The sequence below is a fragment of the Ursus americanus genome, chromosome 14 (assembly GCF_024610735.1).
Source record: "Ursus americanus isolate L20-20 chromosome 14, mUrsAme1.1.p, whole genome shotgun sequence".
Lineage (NCBI taxonomy): Eukaryota > Metazoa > Chordata > Mammalia > Carnivora > Ursidae > Ursus > Ursus americanus.
In genome coordinates this window covers 35,617,372-35,634,692 of record NC_142140.1, presented here as the reverse complement: position 1 = coordinate 35,634,692, position 17,321 = coordinate 35,617,372, and the positions used below count along the sequence as shown (strand labels likewise).

Below are 17,321 nucleotides of genomic sequence, written 5' to 3'. Positions count from 1 at the left end.
CCCAAAGAAGTAGGTGGTCTTGTGGCCAGAGCTGAGCTGTCTCTGGGTGGGCAGTGCAGAGGAGGGGGAGGGCCCATGCTCGAGAGCCTACTGCCCTGGGCTTGCACGGCAGCTCAACTGGTCAGGGCAGGTCATTCAGCCCCGCTCCACCTGCCAAGGGGGCAAGCAGCTGCACCATCTCAGAGCCGTTGTGAAGAGGCCATGACACCCACGTGGAGTTCCTCTGGGAACATGGATGCCCAAGAGTAGAGGCCGCTGGAACAGGTGTTCCAGACGTACCCTGGGCAAAATTGGGAGCAGCTTGAGAGCAAAGTAGGGGTGAAGTGTCAAGACCCGAATGGTCTGTCCACCTCTCACCTCCTTGCCCATGGGCAGTGCGTCATTAGGCCGTTTGGACCAGCCTGAGACAGATGCAGGACAGGGTTTCACACGCTACCCAAAGCCTTCATCCCTTTGGTGGCCCTGCACCACCTCAGGACTTCTTGGCTGGGGTTTGGGAGGAATGCAGTGCCCTTCTTGAGCCCAGCCACCCCAAGGCATCTTCTTACTCAGTAACCCTGAGTGGCTCCTGACAGGGAAAGTTGGAGAGGTGTGTACAACAGCCCAGCGGACCCAGACGGGTACAGTTGCCTCATGGGCACTGACTGAACCCCACCCAGGGTGCATTAGTGAATACAGAGGGTCCCAGTGGCCCCCGACCCGTCACGTTCCACCATCCATTTCAGTGCATGCCATTGTCGGCAGGCTGCTGGCTCACTGCCCTCCAGCCCAGGCACTCTGGACCCCCCTGGCATGGGGCCGGGTGCTTCCGGGCCTCCTCTAGGGTCGTGCTTACAGCTCCTCTAAGAGGTGTAGCCCCATTTACAGATGAGAACATAAGCCCCTTACCCCAGTCCTTTGCCCCAGATCAGCATGCAACTCTTGCAGGGGCAGCCTGGGTACAAGCTCAGCTGTCCTAAAGCCTGAGGGCCGGCAGCCCTTCCTCCTCCCAGCCTTTACAACTTCTGGGGTTCTAAGCTTCTTGCCCAGGGGCCACTGCAGATCTGGGGGTGAGCACCCCAGGGAGAGCAGGACTGGTGGCGGCCCCTGGGCAAACGCATTGTGGTTTACCATGAGACAGCCAGAGCCTCTATTCTGCCTCATGCATCACCTTTAAAACGCTCAGCAGAGTTCCAGTTCCCCAAGGGTACATGCTGGAGTTATTCCGAGCAAAGCAGAAGTAAGCTCAGCTTTGAGGTTAGCTGGAGCTGTCGCTTGCAGTGCCAAAAGTTCTGGATTACAAACAGAGAAATGGCATATGGAGGCTATTGGAACAGAAGCACGGGGGCACATGAAAATCTGGGTTTGCAGCCACTTTCCTGAACCTTCCTCCTCTTCCAAGCTTGTCTGTCACTTTCTGAGGTCTCTGTCTTTATCTCAAAGCATTGGGATTTGGATGGTTAATTGCCCTTGGTGTTCACGGTAATTACACATGCAAATCCCTATGCACAGGGGTGAAAATAGGACCCAGGAAGTCTTTTTTTGTTTTGTAATTTTTATTTTCAGTAAATAACCAAGACAGCACTCCATAGTGTTACTAATACGCTGCTCTAATAAGCTCATGACAAACATATCGTTTTCTGCAATTTTGAGTATCAGTTCGTGGGACTGACTCTAATTTTGAGCCTTAACTGCTTTGCAAAACCTTGCTTTTTGCTAGATTTAGTGTCCTGTGTCCTCAGCTCAGAGCTCAGTGCCCTGGGTGCTGTCCCACCCCGCCCCACCCCCCAGTGAAAGTTGAGGCTCCTGGTGCAAATGTGCTGATTCGGGAGAGCTCTGTCTGGTCTCTCCGTTTAGATGATGAGGTAACCGTGGGGAAGTTCTATGCCACTTTCCTGATACAGGACTACTTTAGGAAATTCAAGAAACGGAAAGAACAAGGCCTGGTGGGAAAATACCCTGCGAAGAACACCACCATTGCCCTACAGGTGAATTGTCCTTTTGTTTTCTTCTCTTTTCACTAACCATTTTACAAGCTTATTTGAAATACTAGAGAGCTGGCTATTCATGGTTGAGCAGTGCCACAAGGATTTTGTTTAAACTGAGATACCGCACACCCCCCAAAATGCGGACTAGCCATTTCTGGGCTACGAGGTAAGTGCCCCCCTCTCCTTGCTTTGTCTGTTGTGCCCGCATCTGCCATGGCCCGGGTGGCAGGGCTCCCAGGACGGCGACAGAGGCACAGCCTTGGTGGGCCCCGGGGGGCCAGCGCTGGCCTTATACCCTGTCTCCTCCTGGCTTCTCCAAAGACCGCGTCCTTAGGCAGGCACCCACCTCCCCCAGCCCCGGGCTCGGGCCCTAGCTGCCCAGGAAACAGCTTTCCATCTGAACGCAAGTGCTTTGTTTTGTTTCTGTTTGTTTCTTACCCCACTGCTTGTTGGTTTTCGGTCCATTTCAGTAACATCCATCACCTCCTGGCGTGCGTGTGCGTGCATATGAGTGTGTGTGCGCGCGCGCACGTGTGTGTCACAGTGCGTCTGTCTCTGTGTGTGTTTCCTGACGGCCGTGAGGCTTGCTGTGCAAACGCTGCTCTGTGCCCAGGCCAGCCTCTGGTCCCTCCCCCTGTGCCAGCCCTGACCTGCCCCAGGCTCCTGGACTGGGGGTGCGGCTTACAGGAACCTCTGGTTCCAGCCGGGGTCCATGCATTCGAGGATGTAGAAACCTAGGTAAGCCCAGAGCTCTGGCATGGGAAGCAGGAGTGTGGAGGAAGGGGGTCACTGTGAAGCCGGCAGGAAGAGGGGCCAGGAAAGGGAATTTGTTAGCGAGCGCTGGCAATAGAGAAAGCCGGGTGAAGAGGGAACCAGATGTTAAGAATGGGCAAAAGGGAACTATAGAGGTTGGCAAGCGGGCAGAAACACCTGTCCAAACTAATCACTGCTACCCAAGTGCCTGAAGTCCACCATGAATATGGTAGTTTTTCCCTGTTCATTTGTTAATTCTAAAATGACTTTTATGTCCCTGTTATCAGGAGTCTTACATTGGGCCGTGTAGGGTATTAGCAGGGTGCAGTGTAGAATAGTCCTTCACTTTTTTCTGGAGAGAAATGCCCAGCCTTGTTTTGTGTTCCAAGCGATGGTGCAGTGAAGGGAGGGCTTGTCTGTGAGCTTGCTGCAAGAGGATATGAATGTGAATGGTTACGAGTGAGGGCATGTGGACGCGTATGCAGGTGGTGGGTTAGTAGGTGTCCTTCGTGAGGACACCTCTGCTCTGCCCAGGCAGCTGCAGAGCCGGGGGAAGCAAGGATTGTCAGTCCAGCTGAAGTCCATTCTGGTCTTTATTTCTCTGATCACCTGTCCTAAAGGTGGCTCAGTGAACCACAGGCTCAGTCCAGTAGCCCGTTGCTGTCGCAGGTCGTGGCATTTGTGAGTAAAACTTTCCCCTCCAGCCCCTCCAGTCTGCAAAAGGGACAGCCCTCCTCCTGATCACTGTTCACAAGTAGCCTTAGAAAGACGAAAGCAAACCGAAAAGATGTGTTTGCAAATCTGAACAGGCCTGTGGTCCGTAGGCTCTTGAGGGCAGCGTGGCCACGTTGGGTGCAAGGAAAAGGTGTGATGAATGCACTTCTGAAGCTGCTTCCCTGAAGTGGCCCTGGGCCTGAAGGACTAGACTGGCTGGTTTTCAGAGTGTCATGGTCCCCTCCTCCTGCGGGGAGTTGCGTGCTGTTCTTGGATTCTAGGTGGCGGGGCTGGTAGAACTTGATGACTTTTCTTGAGGGGGAACATACTCTTTCATGCATGGCTATGTCATAATTTCCAGTAACGAAGTTAGCTCTGTGTTATGAGATCCTTCTGTTTTCTGGGGAAGGCATGCATGACGACCACACGAGTAGCATTCTCCCTTCCCGGAATCCCCAAGACTTCCCTGCTCTAGTGGCTGGATATAGTGTTTTGATATTTTAAAACCTGAAAAACAACACGTGGCTATGTAATTATCATATTTCAAGGATGGGCTTCCCTGAGTCTTTTAAGTTACAGGTTCAAATGGTGCTAACGCTGCATTTGTAAGTCATGGGGTAAAAGACTATTACATTGCGTTACAATAATGTTTTTCTCCTAAACCTTTTCATTTTGTTGTTTGTAGAAAGAGTTTCATTTCTTTGGTGAAATCAAACATTTCCTGTTATATGATGATACCAGTGCATCTTTACCCGGTTCTGTTGGGAGTTTAGGCTATGACTATAATTTATGTTGAGTACGCAGCCTAGAAGATTAAGTTGTATTCATAATCTTGACAGATAAATTCTGAAAGTATATTGGATTCCGAAGCAAACATTAAAAACAGAAAATTCTGGTCTCCTTGAAGGATAATTCTAATTACATTTTTGGCCTCCTCGGTTCTAGAAGTGCCTTTAAATGTAGATTTTCACTCTACATTTAATAAGCACGAGGAGGCGCTTCCTTTCTGTGGGAGGAACTATTCTGTGACGACATAGTAGTTAGGGACACGGGGTCGAAAGGCAGTGGCACTCGAGTGTCACTAGGACAAGTGCACAGACGCGCAAGGAAGCTCCCAGACGTGGGCACGGCCTGCCGAGAAGTGGGATGAGGTGCTTCTCCCCGCGTCGGGGGTGCCACGTGGCTGACGGACGGCTTGCTCGTGGGAGGTAGAGTGTGAGCGCAGAAGTACGACGTAGGCATGTGCGTGCTTGTGCTGCGGAAAGTGCAGTCTGTCTGAGCGGGGTCAGAACCAGCCCGCGTTCTCTGCTCCCCATGGAATGGTTTTCAAGGGCACACAGATGCCCTGGGGTTTCCAGCCCTGGGGCTCCATCTGGTCTCCCTGTGTTCAGACCCACTGCGGTGTCCCCTTCTACACGAAGGGGATCCTTGTGTCGGGAGGAGCTCGGCACCCGGTGTCCTCTGGCCTCTGTGGTCCGAATGAGTGTGCAGTTTCCATCTGTCCATCCATCTTCATTAAAGCCAGCCTTCTCTCCGACCTTCCGCAGAGGGTCGGAGAGAAGCTGCATCAGGCTGCCTTTTTGTTTTCCTCACCCCACCCCCCGTGTGCCATACCCACTTCAGTTTGACTCCACATTTGCTCTCCCTCCATCACTGCTGCATCGAGTGACCTGCACGTTTCTGCCAAGAGCAAGTCAATAAAGGAACACAGCTCTGCAGTCTTGAAAATGCTCAGTCCCCTTCCCATCACACAGCAGTGCCCCTTCCGGATGAGGACTTCTGTGCAAGACGCAGACATGAATTAGTCCAGTGTCTCATGGATAAGGGAAAAAAAAAAAGATCCCAAAATGGGAAAAGTTTTGTTCATTTCTTTTTCTTTCAACGTTCAAGGATTCCCTTTACGCAAAAGATACTCTGGTGAAATCCGAGGAGACTCTATCCCCCAGTCATCCCGGATGGGAGCCTGCCTGTCTTTAATGACAGGAAGACTTTAGAGGGATAGTCTTTTGCTCACCTGTCTGGAGGTTGGGTTTAAGGAGGCAACCATTATTTCCAGCTGGTGCAGAGTTAGGTGGTTAGGTTTTCTGTGAAAGCCGGCACCCCAGCCAACAGGTGGTGATGTAGGTGGTCGAGGGGAAGGGTGGGTGGTATACAAGAATCCAGCGACTCTAAGTCCCTGATGTGCTCTGATGTGGCCCCCTTGGGGAGGCCCAGTGCAGAAGGAGACATTTAATCTGTGGAGTAGCAGACACCTGTCATTTAGTTACCTTAGTTGAAGAAATGGCAAGGTGTTTTTCTTTTTTAAAAGCATGAGTCCATTTAAAGCCATAAAAAAGGCTTTTTTCTTTTCGTTTCTAATCTAAGAAGAGAACAGTTGCTAACAGATGAGATTTCACTGGCTGATTCGTTTGTTTCAGATGCTTGAACGGATGCTTTAGAATTTTCTGCCTGAGCTACAGCACCAAGCTCGTTAGTCGGAAGGCGTTTGTGGCTAAGGCCTTGAAAGGGAAAAGTCTCAAGTGGGCTAATTTCTACTGAAACAGCATTTCGGAAGAAATGCAGGAAAAAGCAAACCCAAGGCCCCAGGGAGACCCCTTCCAAGCAAAGCACTCCTCCAGAAGGCCGAAGCAGGGCCGCGGCTCATCTGCAGAGCCGTGGCCTCCTGTCGCGGACGCTGCTCCCGGTGGCTCTTTGTCCTGGAAGGGAACGTGCAAAAGGCTTAACGGTTTTCCCTTCCAAGCAGAGACTCAGAGAAAGGGAAAGAGAGAGAGAGAGAGAGCAAAGGAGGAGGGCAGCCGCCCCACAGAGAAATGAAATGAACACAACTTCCTGACGCTGGCCAGTAAAAATACCAGAATAAAAAGGTGAAGCAGACCTGCCTAAGGTGGGCAGCTGGCTTCGTGCCAAAGTCCTGCATCCCTAGATTGCCCGAACTCCCAAAGACTGGCAGGCCCCTCGGCCCTGAGCTGACAGAGTTCCTTTTTTATGCTGGTCCGCCATGACCTACTGACCCTCCGGCCCCCACTCTCTGCAGTGACCCAGTCGAGAACGCAGTGGGAAGTGGGCAGGCCAGGAAGCTCAGACACACCATTTAAACTAACACATACACCCGCATGCCAAAACCAGTCCAGGTAACACCTCAGGTTCCATCGTAACGTGTCCTCGGGAAATGCCACCACACCCAAACCTCATCCAACATTGTCCGTCTCTAATTCGTGCTCAAAGCCAGTCTGGGGATGCCTCTTTGGAAGCAGTGTGGTCTAGTTTCAAGGACACTGGGAGTCAGGGAATCTGGGTTCTAGTCCCAGCTCCAGCGTTCACTTGCTGCGTGACCTTGGGCAAGACACTTAACCTCTCTGTGCCTCAGTTTCCCCCATCTGTAAAATGGGGGTAATAATGTCGACCTACCTCACAGGGCTGTTGTGAGGAATAGCTAAGTGATTGTAAAGCACTTTGAACGTATAATTGCTTATTATTAAGACTACAACAATAATAATATCGTATGCCTGTTTACTACCGGAACTTTAAGATATTCTTGTTTTTCTTTGATCTCTGTTCTGTTCTGTACTTACCCACCGAGAGAGAATCTTACCGCTTTTAAAGAGATCTGGGAAATGTATGAAGGTGTACACAGAGGTGCCTCTATGGGTTGTGTTTTCACATCTTACAGACTGTAGACTTTTGTCCGAGGGGTTGCTTGGTGAGGGAGTCTGCAGTTCTCAGCCGATTACAAGCAGTGGTTGAGGAGTCTGTGCATGCAGGGCTGAGCCCAGGATACCCAGAGGAGCCGACTAGAGTTTTAAGATCAATATTCAGAAGTAACTGTAGTGTAAAGACTTGAAGTTTCTGGAGTGTTGAGAGAAAAGAAGTGCTTATAAGCCCCTTTTGCCTGCCTTCGCCGGTGCAGACTGGAGGCTTTGTCTGTGTGTGTGTGCGCGCGTGTGTGTATGAGGGGGTATGCAGAATGCAGAGGAGACAGCCAGCAGAATGTGGAGAAGCCCTGTTCCTGGTCAGACTCGTTCAAGGGCAGGCCAAGTAGGAAAGTGGTAGCCACCCTCGGGAAAAGCAGCATTAGCGGAAGTCCTGCAGGCCCATCCGGGGACAGCTGGCGGGACCCCTCCCAGCCCTGAGGTCTCTTCCAGTGATGGCGTTTCTACTGTGACCTTTGCCCTCTGGCCTCCGGGGCTCCCGTTACCAGTGATCTGGCCTGTGTGCACTGAAGTGGATTCGCCGGCCTCACTTATGGAAACAGGCCTGGCCCCTGATTCTGCTCCCACTGTGTAGACTGCTGTAAGTCTGGGAGCTCGTGGTGGTTTTATGGATTCTCACAGCAGAGTCCATGGGGTCCAAGAGCAGGTCTGACTTCACACAGCACCAGGGCAGTGGTGCGGGGTGGGGTTGAAAGCTGGCCAGCACACTCTGGTGTGGCCGCACTCTTGTGAAGATGTTGAAGCCTCTGTATGTGCTACTTCACAGCTGCCAACATCCAGTCCCTCCCCAGATCCCTCTGTGATCCAACAACTAAGCTGCCTGGCGTAGCAGGGCCTCTAGGATCCTGCCCTGGTCTGAAGGCCCGCTCTGCCCTGATCGGCTAGCACCTGGGATGTACCTCTTATTATGAATTTGGTGTATCATCCCTGAAAAGAGGCTGGTGAGCCCCATGGACACAGGTGTGGATCTAATTCACCGTCGGATGAGTGATCCCTCTGTTTCTGTCAAGTTTATTAAACAATGAAGGGCAATATGTGCTTGCCCCTGTCTCGGAGGGCCAGGGTGACTAGCTGACTTCCAGATGGAGTCTCCACAGGGTAAAGTCTCGGCAGAACAGCCCCAGGTGGTGGGCATGGCAGGTGTTTGCATATGCTTTTCTGCAGTCCTTCCAAATAAGGAAAAACTGGAGAACAGCGAACTTTCTGGATGGGATTAGGGATTGGTTTCAGTGAAATGAGAGGCTCTGGCCCCACAGAGGCCTGGCTGTGTTGCTGAGTGATGGTGCTAGTTATGGCTGCTAGCCAAAGGCAGTTTATGGAAACACCCAGAAGTCATGAGGTCTGCCTCTGACTTCAACTCAAAAGGGAAACAAAGCTTCCCTGAAACTTGGCGTACAGTCAGACCGCAGAGAGCTCTGTCCTTTGTCCTAAAACCTTGCCAGAAGAGTATAGCCTTGAGTGTAGGAAAGTTGTAAGAGACAATTCAAGTTTATTACCTGAGAATCTTCACAGACTCAGCAAACTTGGTACCCAACACCAGAATCCATGGTGCTAGACTCTTACACTCCCGGATGGAAGCCACGATGCAGGCCGGTATCCATCGTGGGGAAGCAGGTGTAAAGTTGGACACGTCGTAATTACACTGTGGTATGACCCAACCATAAATTCACAGGATCGTTGGATTCTCTACTGTTTCTGAAAGGCAGGAGATCTTTTCCCTCTGACAATAATAATGATTATTTTCAAAAGTCTTCGAGACGATAGACTTACTGAAAAGAAGTTAAGACAGGTTATATTACATAGTAGCAGAAGGTCTTAATTATTGTGGTGTGTTACTGAATAATACCAGCCTAACGCCCTTCATTAGCCCTAATGTGTCAGTTTTCCACGGGAGGGAGCTTGCTAACACCTAACAGTCCCAGGGTCGGGTAGGTGCCTGCGTGAGTTCATTCTCCGTGGCATACCTCAGACCTAAGAGAGGTGGCTATTTGAGGTAATGGAGGGTATGTCATTCTCAGCCATGGTGAAGGCAACTCATTAACGAGTGCCAAAGGTTAGTTCAGAGAAGCCAGAAGTTTCTTTCCAAAAGTGGAGAAAGGTCAGCAGAATCCCAGGAATCCTAGATGAGATGAAGGGGCCAGTGCCCGAGGAGAGGTTGGTGCTGCCTGTCTGGGGCTGAGTTCTCAGCTGTTCTCAATCTTCTGGGTCTCTTTGATGTTTTTAAAAAGTATTGAGGACCTTTGTAAATCAGTACTTGCATTAGAAATTAAAACTGAGAAATTTTTAAAATACAGAATATATAGGCACAAAGATAACAGAGAGGTGGCATCGTCGCAGGCATGGAGCCTTTGCAGAGCCCCACTGTGCTCTGAGAGAATGTGTATATAAGGCAAAGAAGATATTAGGGTTGTGCAAATTACAGTCCCTTCATGGGCCGCCCGAGGTGTCTCCGGGCCATGCTTTGAGAACTGCTACTCTAGGGAAATGATCCCATATCTCCCCTAAAGGAAAAGGGTGCTGGAGCCTTTTTATGATCTCCCTGGTGAGGGAGCCTCCTGCATTGAGCACTGCCCCCACCCTGAACTTTTCTGTCCCTCCCCGGTGCCACGGCAGTCCCAACCCACTCACCCAGACACAGAGCTGCCCGTTCCCTCTGTCAGCTGAGTTCAAACTGAGAGTGGAACCCCACATCTCCTTGCCTGTGCCAATCCGGAGGAATGCCTGTCTGAATTAGTGCGGGAGAGACACCACTCCTTAGAGCCGCCCAGCTGAGACAAGGGTGTGTGGTCACTGGTCATTTCCATGTGGCGTTGGTGATACAAGAGCTCTGCTAAGTTAGTTGGAAGAAGGTTAACCTTGACGGAGGTCACAGGTGGGGTCGCCGTCCTTAAGTGAGCACACAGTTCAGACTTGGCCCCGCCCTCTTTCCCGTAGACTCAACGACTTTGTCTTGGTGGTGGCCAGGATGAGGCCAGCAGGGCTTCACGGGGACCACAGGCCTGGGGACCTGAGTCGTAGCTGAGCCTTTGCTAGGTAGGTCAGGCCACTCGCCCAAATGGGGTTAGTCCTGGCCTCCCAGGATGTAGTGGGCTAAAGGACGTGAGATCGTTAGGACAGGAACAGAGATGCTAGCAGAACAGAGCTCCTGATGTAGGCATCTGCTGAGCTTAAACTGAGGCTCTGTTATCAGGGAACGCGCAGGAATTTCGGATCCTGGTGTTAAAGTTCAGCCAAGAATCGAGGTTGCTCAGAGAGCTCTGCGAGATCGTTCGCTGGGAAATGTCAGAGATCCCTTTCAGGAATTTTAAGAAAACCTTCCTTAACCTTTCAGAGTGGTAGGAACTTGATGTGTGCTGCAGGGCGCAGCCCCAGCAGGAACTTCTGTTGGTGGCATTACAGCTGACTCTCCAGCGAGTGTCAGATTCCCTGTGGGCGGCCCACGGCATGCCGTGCTCATGATTCTGCCCCTGGACGCGTGACTCAAGAACTGTGCATAATGGACACAAAGGCCACGCTGTCACATTTTCCCTGGAGGCAAAGGAGGACAAAAGAAGGGGTGTGCCCGTGTGTGATACGTATGCACGTGTGCATGAGGAGGCGGTGGGGGACAGCTGGTAGATGAGCCGGTTGGTTCTCTAAGTTGAACCTCCGGTCCGTTCTTCTGATGGAGCTAGTCGGGAACAGTGCCCTCGGATTCGGGAAGGGCGGCATCCCGCGAAAGGGTTCACCAGAACTTGCTCTTAAGGAGCTGAGCGAAGCTGGTGATGGAGGACAGGCTCCGCCAGACGGGGGCTCGCTGGCTGGCGTCTGAAAGCCGGGCACTCGCACCCGGAGATGAATGGCCTGGCCGGGTCCGCCTGGAGACTCACATCTCTTATCTCCACTGTTACAGTGTAGGTGCGGGAGGGGTTCTGGCCTTGGGTGGGGCTTGCTGTGCGGCTGAGCGGGCCGCTCCCCAGTGCGTCTGGGGGCGCTAGCTCAGGAAGGCCGTCTCTGCGAGATCTGTCGCGCACCCAGGTAGGAAAAACGTACCCTGAGAGTGGGCCAGAGAAAGGGAGGTAAACAAGTGTTCCTATTTGATGTTAAAATACCATATTTTTATGCTATTGCTTCAGAGATATTTAGAGAGATTTTGTAGCTTGGTTTTTGTTTTGTTTTGGGGGCTTTTTTGGTGACTCAGTCATTCTGTACAGTTAATATCTATAAAATTCCAATTAAATGGTGTCTAAAATTTAAAGCGGCAGTCTGCGGGCAAAGCGCCAACATTTCTTTTTTTTTTTTAAAGATATTTATGATACCGTCTAGCATTTAAAAATCAACCAGAAACTAGGCTTGATTCTGTTTAATATTTTATATGATTGGACATCTTAAAAATGTTTCTATTTTCTAGCAATTCTGTGTTTATTCAAAACCATAATTCTACTGTGATGTTAATGGAATGACTTTCTACGGCTTTAATTGTGTTGGTTTTAAGTGCTAATGACCACGTTTCAAATTAAAGTAGTATTTTGCGGATAGAGGTAGACACTGATATGAAAAATGAAAGAATAGCTCATTTTACTGATTGTAAAGTGTTTATTGCAAGGCAAAAATGTTCTTTTTCTTAGGGCTGTGGAAAAAAGTAATTTTTTCAAGAGTTTAAGATAGTTTTCTGGGATCAGAACTTGTGCCTATGGAAATTTTGGAGCAGCCTAAGCTACCTTTTAGCTTGATATGTGTGCTAGAAAAATTTCATTATCATGTTCTGTGATATGTAATAAATTCAGGGTGCTGTGTTTAAGCTTCATTTCAGTTCAAGCGTGGGGACCTCTGTTTCCCTCATTCCCAGACCTGGCAGACACCCCATCCCTGGTACCACTCCCCTCAGACACCCCACCCCTCCCCCCTGCAGACGCCTCACCCCTAACACAACTCCCACCCCCAGCAGACAGCCCCCGACCCCCGTCCTTCCCCAGATCCCATGCGAAAGAGTCAAGTCAATCCCTGACTCTTAGAAGATGTGTTTCTTCCTGTGTGGAGCGAGCAAAACATAACCATGATTTCTAAACCTCCGCTTTCGTGTTGAGGAAGAGTGATGCTTTTTTTCCTCCTCTGATGTCTCTAATAAATATGTTGTCATTATTTGTCCTCAGAAGGGGCCTCTTGAGCCACCTCTCAGTTTTCTCCATGATCTATGTTGCGAACAAACTCTCTGTCCTGTGTCTGTTCACTGCACTCCCCTGATCTTGTGTACCATCGAAGACCTGCTGGAGACCGTTTTTGTTTTTCTTATGCAATTATGTTATATGTGTATTTCAGTGAAATGTCAACCCGCCAACAGAGGATGATGTTAAAAATTATCCAAATAAATAGTTTTCTATTTCTTTTAATCAGACCTAGTCCAAATTGTTGAATGACAGTGAATAGGATTATCTGGGGGTTTTTTGGGTTTTTCCCCAAACTCAGGGGTATTCCAAGCCCGTGGTGCCTTGTGACATGGGTGCAGATACATAATTTACCTGGGGGTGTTGACTTAGTGTTTTGTCACCTGTGTTTATCTTATAGACACGGCAGCAGGTGTCTCAACCCTGGTCTCTGATTTGGGAGCCTCAGATCTGTGGCCAGCCTTTCCTCCCAGTGATCCAAAACCAGACAATGAAACCCTGGCTTAGCTAATCTTCCCTTGAGGACTGTGCTCTGGGAAACACTGAGCGAATGAGCTGCAGGCTGTTCGACACTGCTGGGCTGGACCTTCCTGCACATGCCCGCAGCTCTGTGTGAAAGAGCTCTCCCCCACTGGACGTTAGCGTCGCCTTCTCGGTGTTGCCAAGAGAATGGCAAGTGGGTCCACGTCCAAGCCAGATGATTCCCCTGGCTCAGATGTGCCAGACTTGGGGATCCTGAGAGAGGGAAAGCATGTGTGTGTGCACCTACGTGAGTGTGTATGTGTATGCGTGTGTGCGTGCAGCTTGTGCCTGTGGTCAGAGGGACAGGGGAGTAAGAGGCAGCCTCGCTGACTGTACCACAGACTATTCTGGGTTTGGTGGCAGGACACGTGTGTCTTTCCCCGACAAGACCGTAGCATTCCTAGCCAGGAACCTGTGAGCTCTGAGTCCAGGCAGCTCTTGCACACCCACAGTGCATGAAATGGAAAGACCCCCTCCCCCACTCCTCTATTCAAAGAACGGACCGAATCAGACCAAGCCTGGTATACCATTTTTAAAGCATTGTCTCCTACGGAGGAGGCTTTTTTCACAGGAGCCTCTTAGAAAGCTCCCATAGGACTTTACTTTCTAAATTACCGTCACCACCACTGGCATCTGCGGAATACCGGTTGTGAGCATTCACATACCAGGGGGGCCAGCCCTGTGGCCACCATCCCCAGCCTCCCCGCCCCTCCCTACTCCCGCCGCTGGGAGTTGTGAAGGAAGGGCCGGGAAGTGGCCGCCTCCCCTGACGCCCCCCCCTCTAGGCCCAGCTGTGCCCTGCAGACCCCCGTGATGTAGAGTGCAAGCCGCAGATGCAGCCCTGTGCAGCTGGGGTTTAGACAGTCTCCGCTGTGGCTGCCGAAGGACTCTTGGCAAATGAGGGGGTCCTGCCCAGATCGAGGACAGGAGGGGCTTAGGCCTGGTGGCAGGGGGGAAACGCCTCTTTCAGATGCCAGTCTTTTTGTGGAAAAGGATAAAGTGGCTATTCTATCCCTTTTAAAGTCAGCATGCTGTTTTTCTTCAAACTGATGGTTAGAACAGGACTTTCTCAGAACCAGCAACTCCACCTCCCCTGTGTATAGCATAAGCATCTCTGATGTTTCCCTAACAAAGCCGGGAACAACAGAAGGGCTTCTCCCAGGCCCTGTTCCAGTGGAACCCGGGGCCCAGTGTAAGGAAGGCCAACCGTGAGGGCCTCAGGCAAAGGACTGTGTCTGCGAGGGGCCAGGAGGGGTCACCTGGTGGGTCCCGCACAGCCTCCAGAGGCTGGTGAGCCCCTTTCAATGTGTTGTGGTCTTCAAGAGGATGATCCAACCGTTGGCAAGTTCTTGGCCTGACCCCGGGCTCCAGGCCAGGGCACCACGGATGGCCACGGAGGCTGGCGCTGCACAGCGGCCCGGGTCTGTGTGCGTGTCGACCCATTCCGTCATGCTCCTGAATGTGCTGGTGATTGCAGTGTGTGCTGTCACTCCCTCGTTCCCATGGCTTTTTTGCAGAACCGGGGGCCCCGGTGGCTGCTTGGTCTGTTCGCCCCCTCACACTTGTACGTAGGTCACGGCCAGTGAGTCCTTGCCACCCTCCCTCTAGAGTGGCCGGGCTATGCTCCTGGCCCCCTCTGGGGCTCTGGGAGAGGACTCTGCAGGCCATCCTTCTGTAGACTGTCATTTAGAGGCAGGCATGTGCTCGTGGCCACGGCAGACACTGTTCCCTGCAAGTTGGGTTATGTGAGAAGGAGGTGACTAGGTCGGAGGCCTCAAGCATCCCAGTCTAGGACCGTCTGGAATTCCCGACCACACCCTTCAGCCCTGGAGCTTCAGGGACCCTTCAGTTACATTCACACGAGTAGTCACTTCCCTGGGTTTGCCCTTTGGAGAAACCTTCCCTTGCCACAGCTGAATCAGGCAGGAGCAGAGCCAGGACCCAGGCCGGGCCCAGCACACCCATGTTGTCTAATCCGTTTTGCCATTTTTGTTGATCTAGGCAGGATTAAGGACACTGCATGACATTGGGCCAGAAATCCGGCGTGCTATATCATGTGATTTGCAAGATGACGAGCCGGAGGAAACAAAACGAGAAGAAGAAGAAGATGTATTCAAAGTAATTATTCCACGCCTAGCTACACACTGGCCACTTGGAAGTAGCGGGGCAGGACTTCAGTTTGGGCAGTTGGTGGTCCACAAAAGAACCTGGAGAATGCACGCCAGCCCCCGGGCCTAGAGGGGCTCGTGGACCATGCTCTCTCCACCGCAGACCTTCGGCACCTCCTCTAGGGCCAGGCCTGCTCCTGTCCTGAGCTGGCCCCTCTCTCCCACGCTGGAGCCTGGCCACAGCCGCTTGGCCAGGGTGGCTGAGCATCCTGAGTCCTGCTAGCAGCTGCCCGCCTGTGTTACCCCCTCCTTCCCTGGGCCAACTCTTTGATCTGCCAGCCGGCCCTCAGCCCCCCAGCCCAGAGAGCATGCCTGCTGTCCAGCCTCAACCGCTGGGGGCTGCCAGCCAGCCCTGCTGGGTATAAGTCACCTCAACCTGGAGCGACTGGAAGAGCACACTCGTGGGACAGCCAAGAGCTTGCTCCCCAGCTCAGGGATCGGTAACCTTCCTCATTTCAGGGGGACCAGCTGCCACACAGACACGTCCGCCCTGATCTGTGAGACACTGAGATTGTTTTACAGGGATCCTACGGAGCTTACCTAGAATTTGTGTTTCGTGTAGAAAAAAATTACCTAACAAAGCTAGCCTGCATCAAATACTTGTTAAATTACCTGGTGTTGTCTCCCATTATTTTGCAGAGAAATGGTGCCCTGCTTGGAAACCATGTCAATCATGTTAATAGTGATAGGAGAGACCCCCTTCAGCAGACCAATACCACCCACCGTCCCCTGCATGTCCAAAGGCCTTCAGTTCCACCTGCAAGTGATACTGAGAGACCGCTGTTTCCTCCAGCAGGAAATTCGGGGTGTCATAGCCATCATAACCATAATTCCATAGGAAAGCAAGCTCCCAGCTCAACAAATGCCAATCTCAATAATGCCAATATGTCCAAAGCTGCCCCTGGAAAGCGGCCCAGCATTGGGAACCTTGAGCATATGTCTGAAAATGGGCATCACTCCTCCCACAAGCACGACCGGGAGCCTCAAAGAAGGTCCAGTATTAAAAGGTAACCTTTAAAATGTGTTTGCGCTTGGTGATGTCATGTCTGCCCGCGGTGCTGCTTTCTCCCCTGTGCTCTGGCACACAGGAGATTTCCGGGAGGCACTGGCACTCGAACCTGCGAGGGCTGTGAGCTCGTGGCCTCGTCAGGCACTAGCCAGTGCCGAACCCAAAGGATAAAGGGCCGCCAGCCATCCTGTGTCCTGCCAAAGGGGATGCCCCCTAAAACAGCAGCAGTTGCTGTAAACACTGCCTTCCCCAGCGGGGCCAACATACTTTGGGACAGGGGCCGGCAACCTTTGTGAAGGGCCCGATGGTAAATATTTTAGGCTTGGGCCCCATGCAGGCTCCACTGCTGCGACCGAGCGCTGCTGTTGTGAGAGAAAGCATCATAGACAGTGTGTAACCACCTGAGTGGGGCTGTGTCCCGGTAAAACTTTCTTTATGGACACCGCAGTGTGAACATCACATGGTCACGTGTGATGAGCTATTCTTCTTCCTTTGATTTTTTTTTTTTTTTTTTGCAATCCTTTAAAAGCGTAAGAACTGCTTATAGCTCGTGGACAGTATATGGCCTGTGAACTATAGTTTGCTGATCTCTGCTCTAGGAACTAGCCTGATAATCTGCATTTTATATTTTATTGGAAATATTTAACTTTTATCTTCTCCCTCCCTCCCTCCCATGTTATGCCTTTCCTGGATAGAACCCGCTATTATGAAACTTACATTAGGTATGTGCGCACTGCCTGTGTTTGTGTATTAAATTCTCTGTGTTGTGAGTGTGACCAGCTGGCCTCTCAGTGCTGAGGGACGAGAACTTCCTTTGAGGCAGCAACCTGATAGGGTAGTGGAGCCTGGGGCTGTGGACTCCAGAGGCAGGCATAGTTGCCTCTTCCTTCCTCCCCTCCCCTCCCCCCCCTTCTTCCCTCCCCTCTTCTCTCCCATTCTCTCTCACTCTCTTTTTTTTAAGATTTCATTTGTTTTATTTTAGGGAGAGCATGTGCAAGTGAGGTGGGTCGGGGCAGAGGGAGAGGGAGAGAATCTGAAGCAGACTCCTTGTTGAGCACAGAGCCCGACACAGGGGCTCAATCTCAGGACCCTGAGATCATGACCTGAGCCGAAACCAAGAGTTAGATGCTCAACTGACTGAGCCACCCAGGGGCCTCGGTAGTTGCTTATTTCTAAGGAAAGGCGCTTTTAGGTCCATATGTGCATAGACTGTGTTGTCATCCAAGGACTAGTATTCACATGCCAGCGTGCCCATGGGCTGGCCCCTGCACACCTCATGACCACCATGTAGGGAGAGCCCACTGTGCACGTCTGGGCACCTGGCCCTGGGAGGC

The 17,321-nt window shown here is 51.5% G+C and overlaps 1 protein-coding gene across 4 annotated transcripts in view; it reads left to right on the top strand.

Annotated features, from left to right (window-relative positions):
- The window catches only part of CACNA1D (calcium voltage-gated channel subunit alpha1 D), a 299,657-nt gene that overhangs the window by 270,662 nt on the left and 11,674 nt on the right, over positions 1-17,321 (top strand). For all 4 annotated transcript variants that reach the window (XM_087866963.1, XM_087866962.1, XM_087866964.1 and 1 more), the window contains 3 exons: positions 1,837-1,967; positions 14,812-14,928; positions 15,618-15,985. In XM_087866963.1, coding sequence (XP_087723089.1) covers positions 1,837-1,967; positions 14,812-14,928; positions 15,618-15,985 — 616 coding nt within the window. The remainder of the gene's footprint in view (positions 1-1,836; positions 1,968-14,811; positions 14,929-15,617; positions 15,986-17,321) is intronic.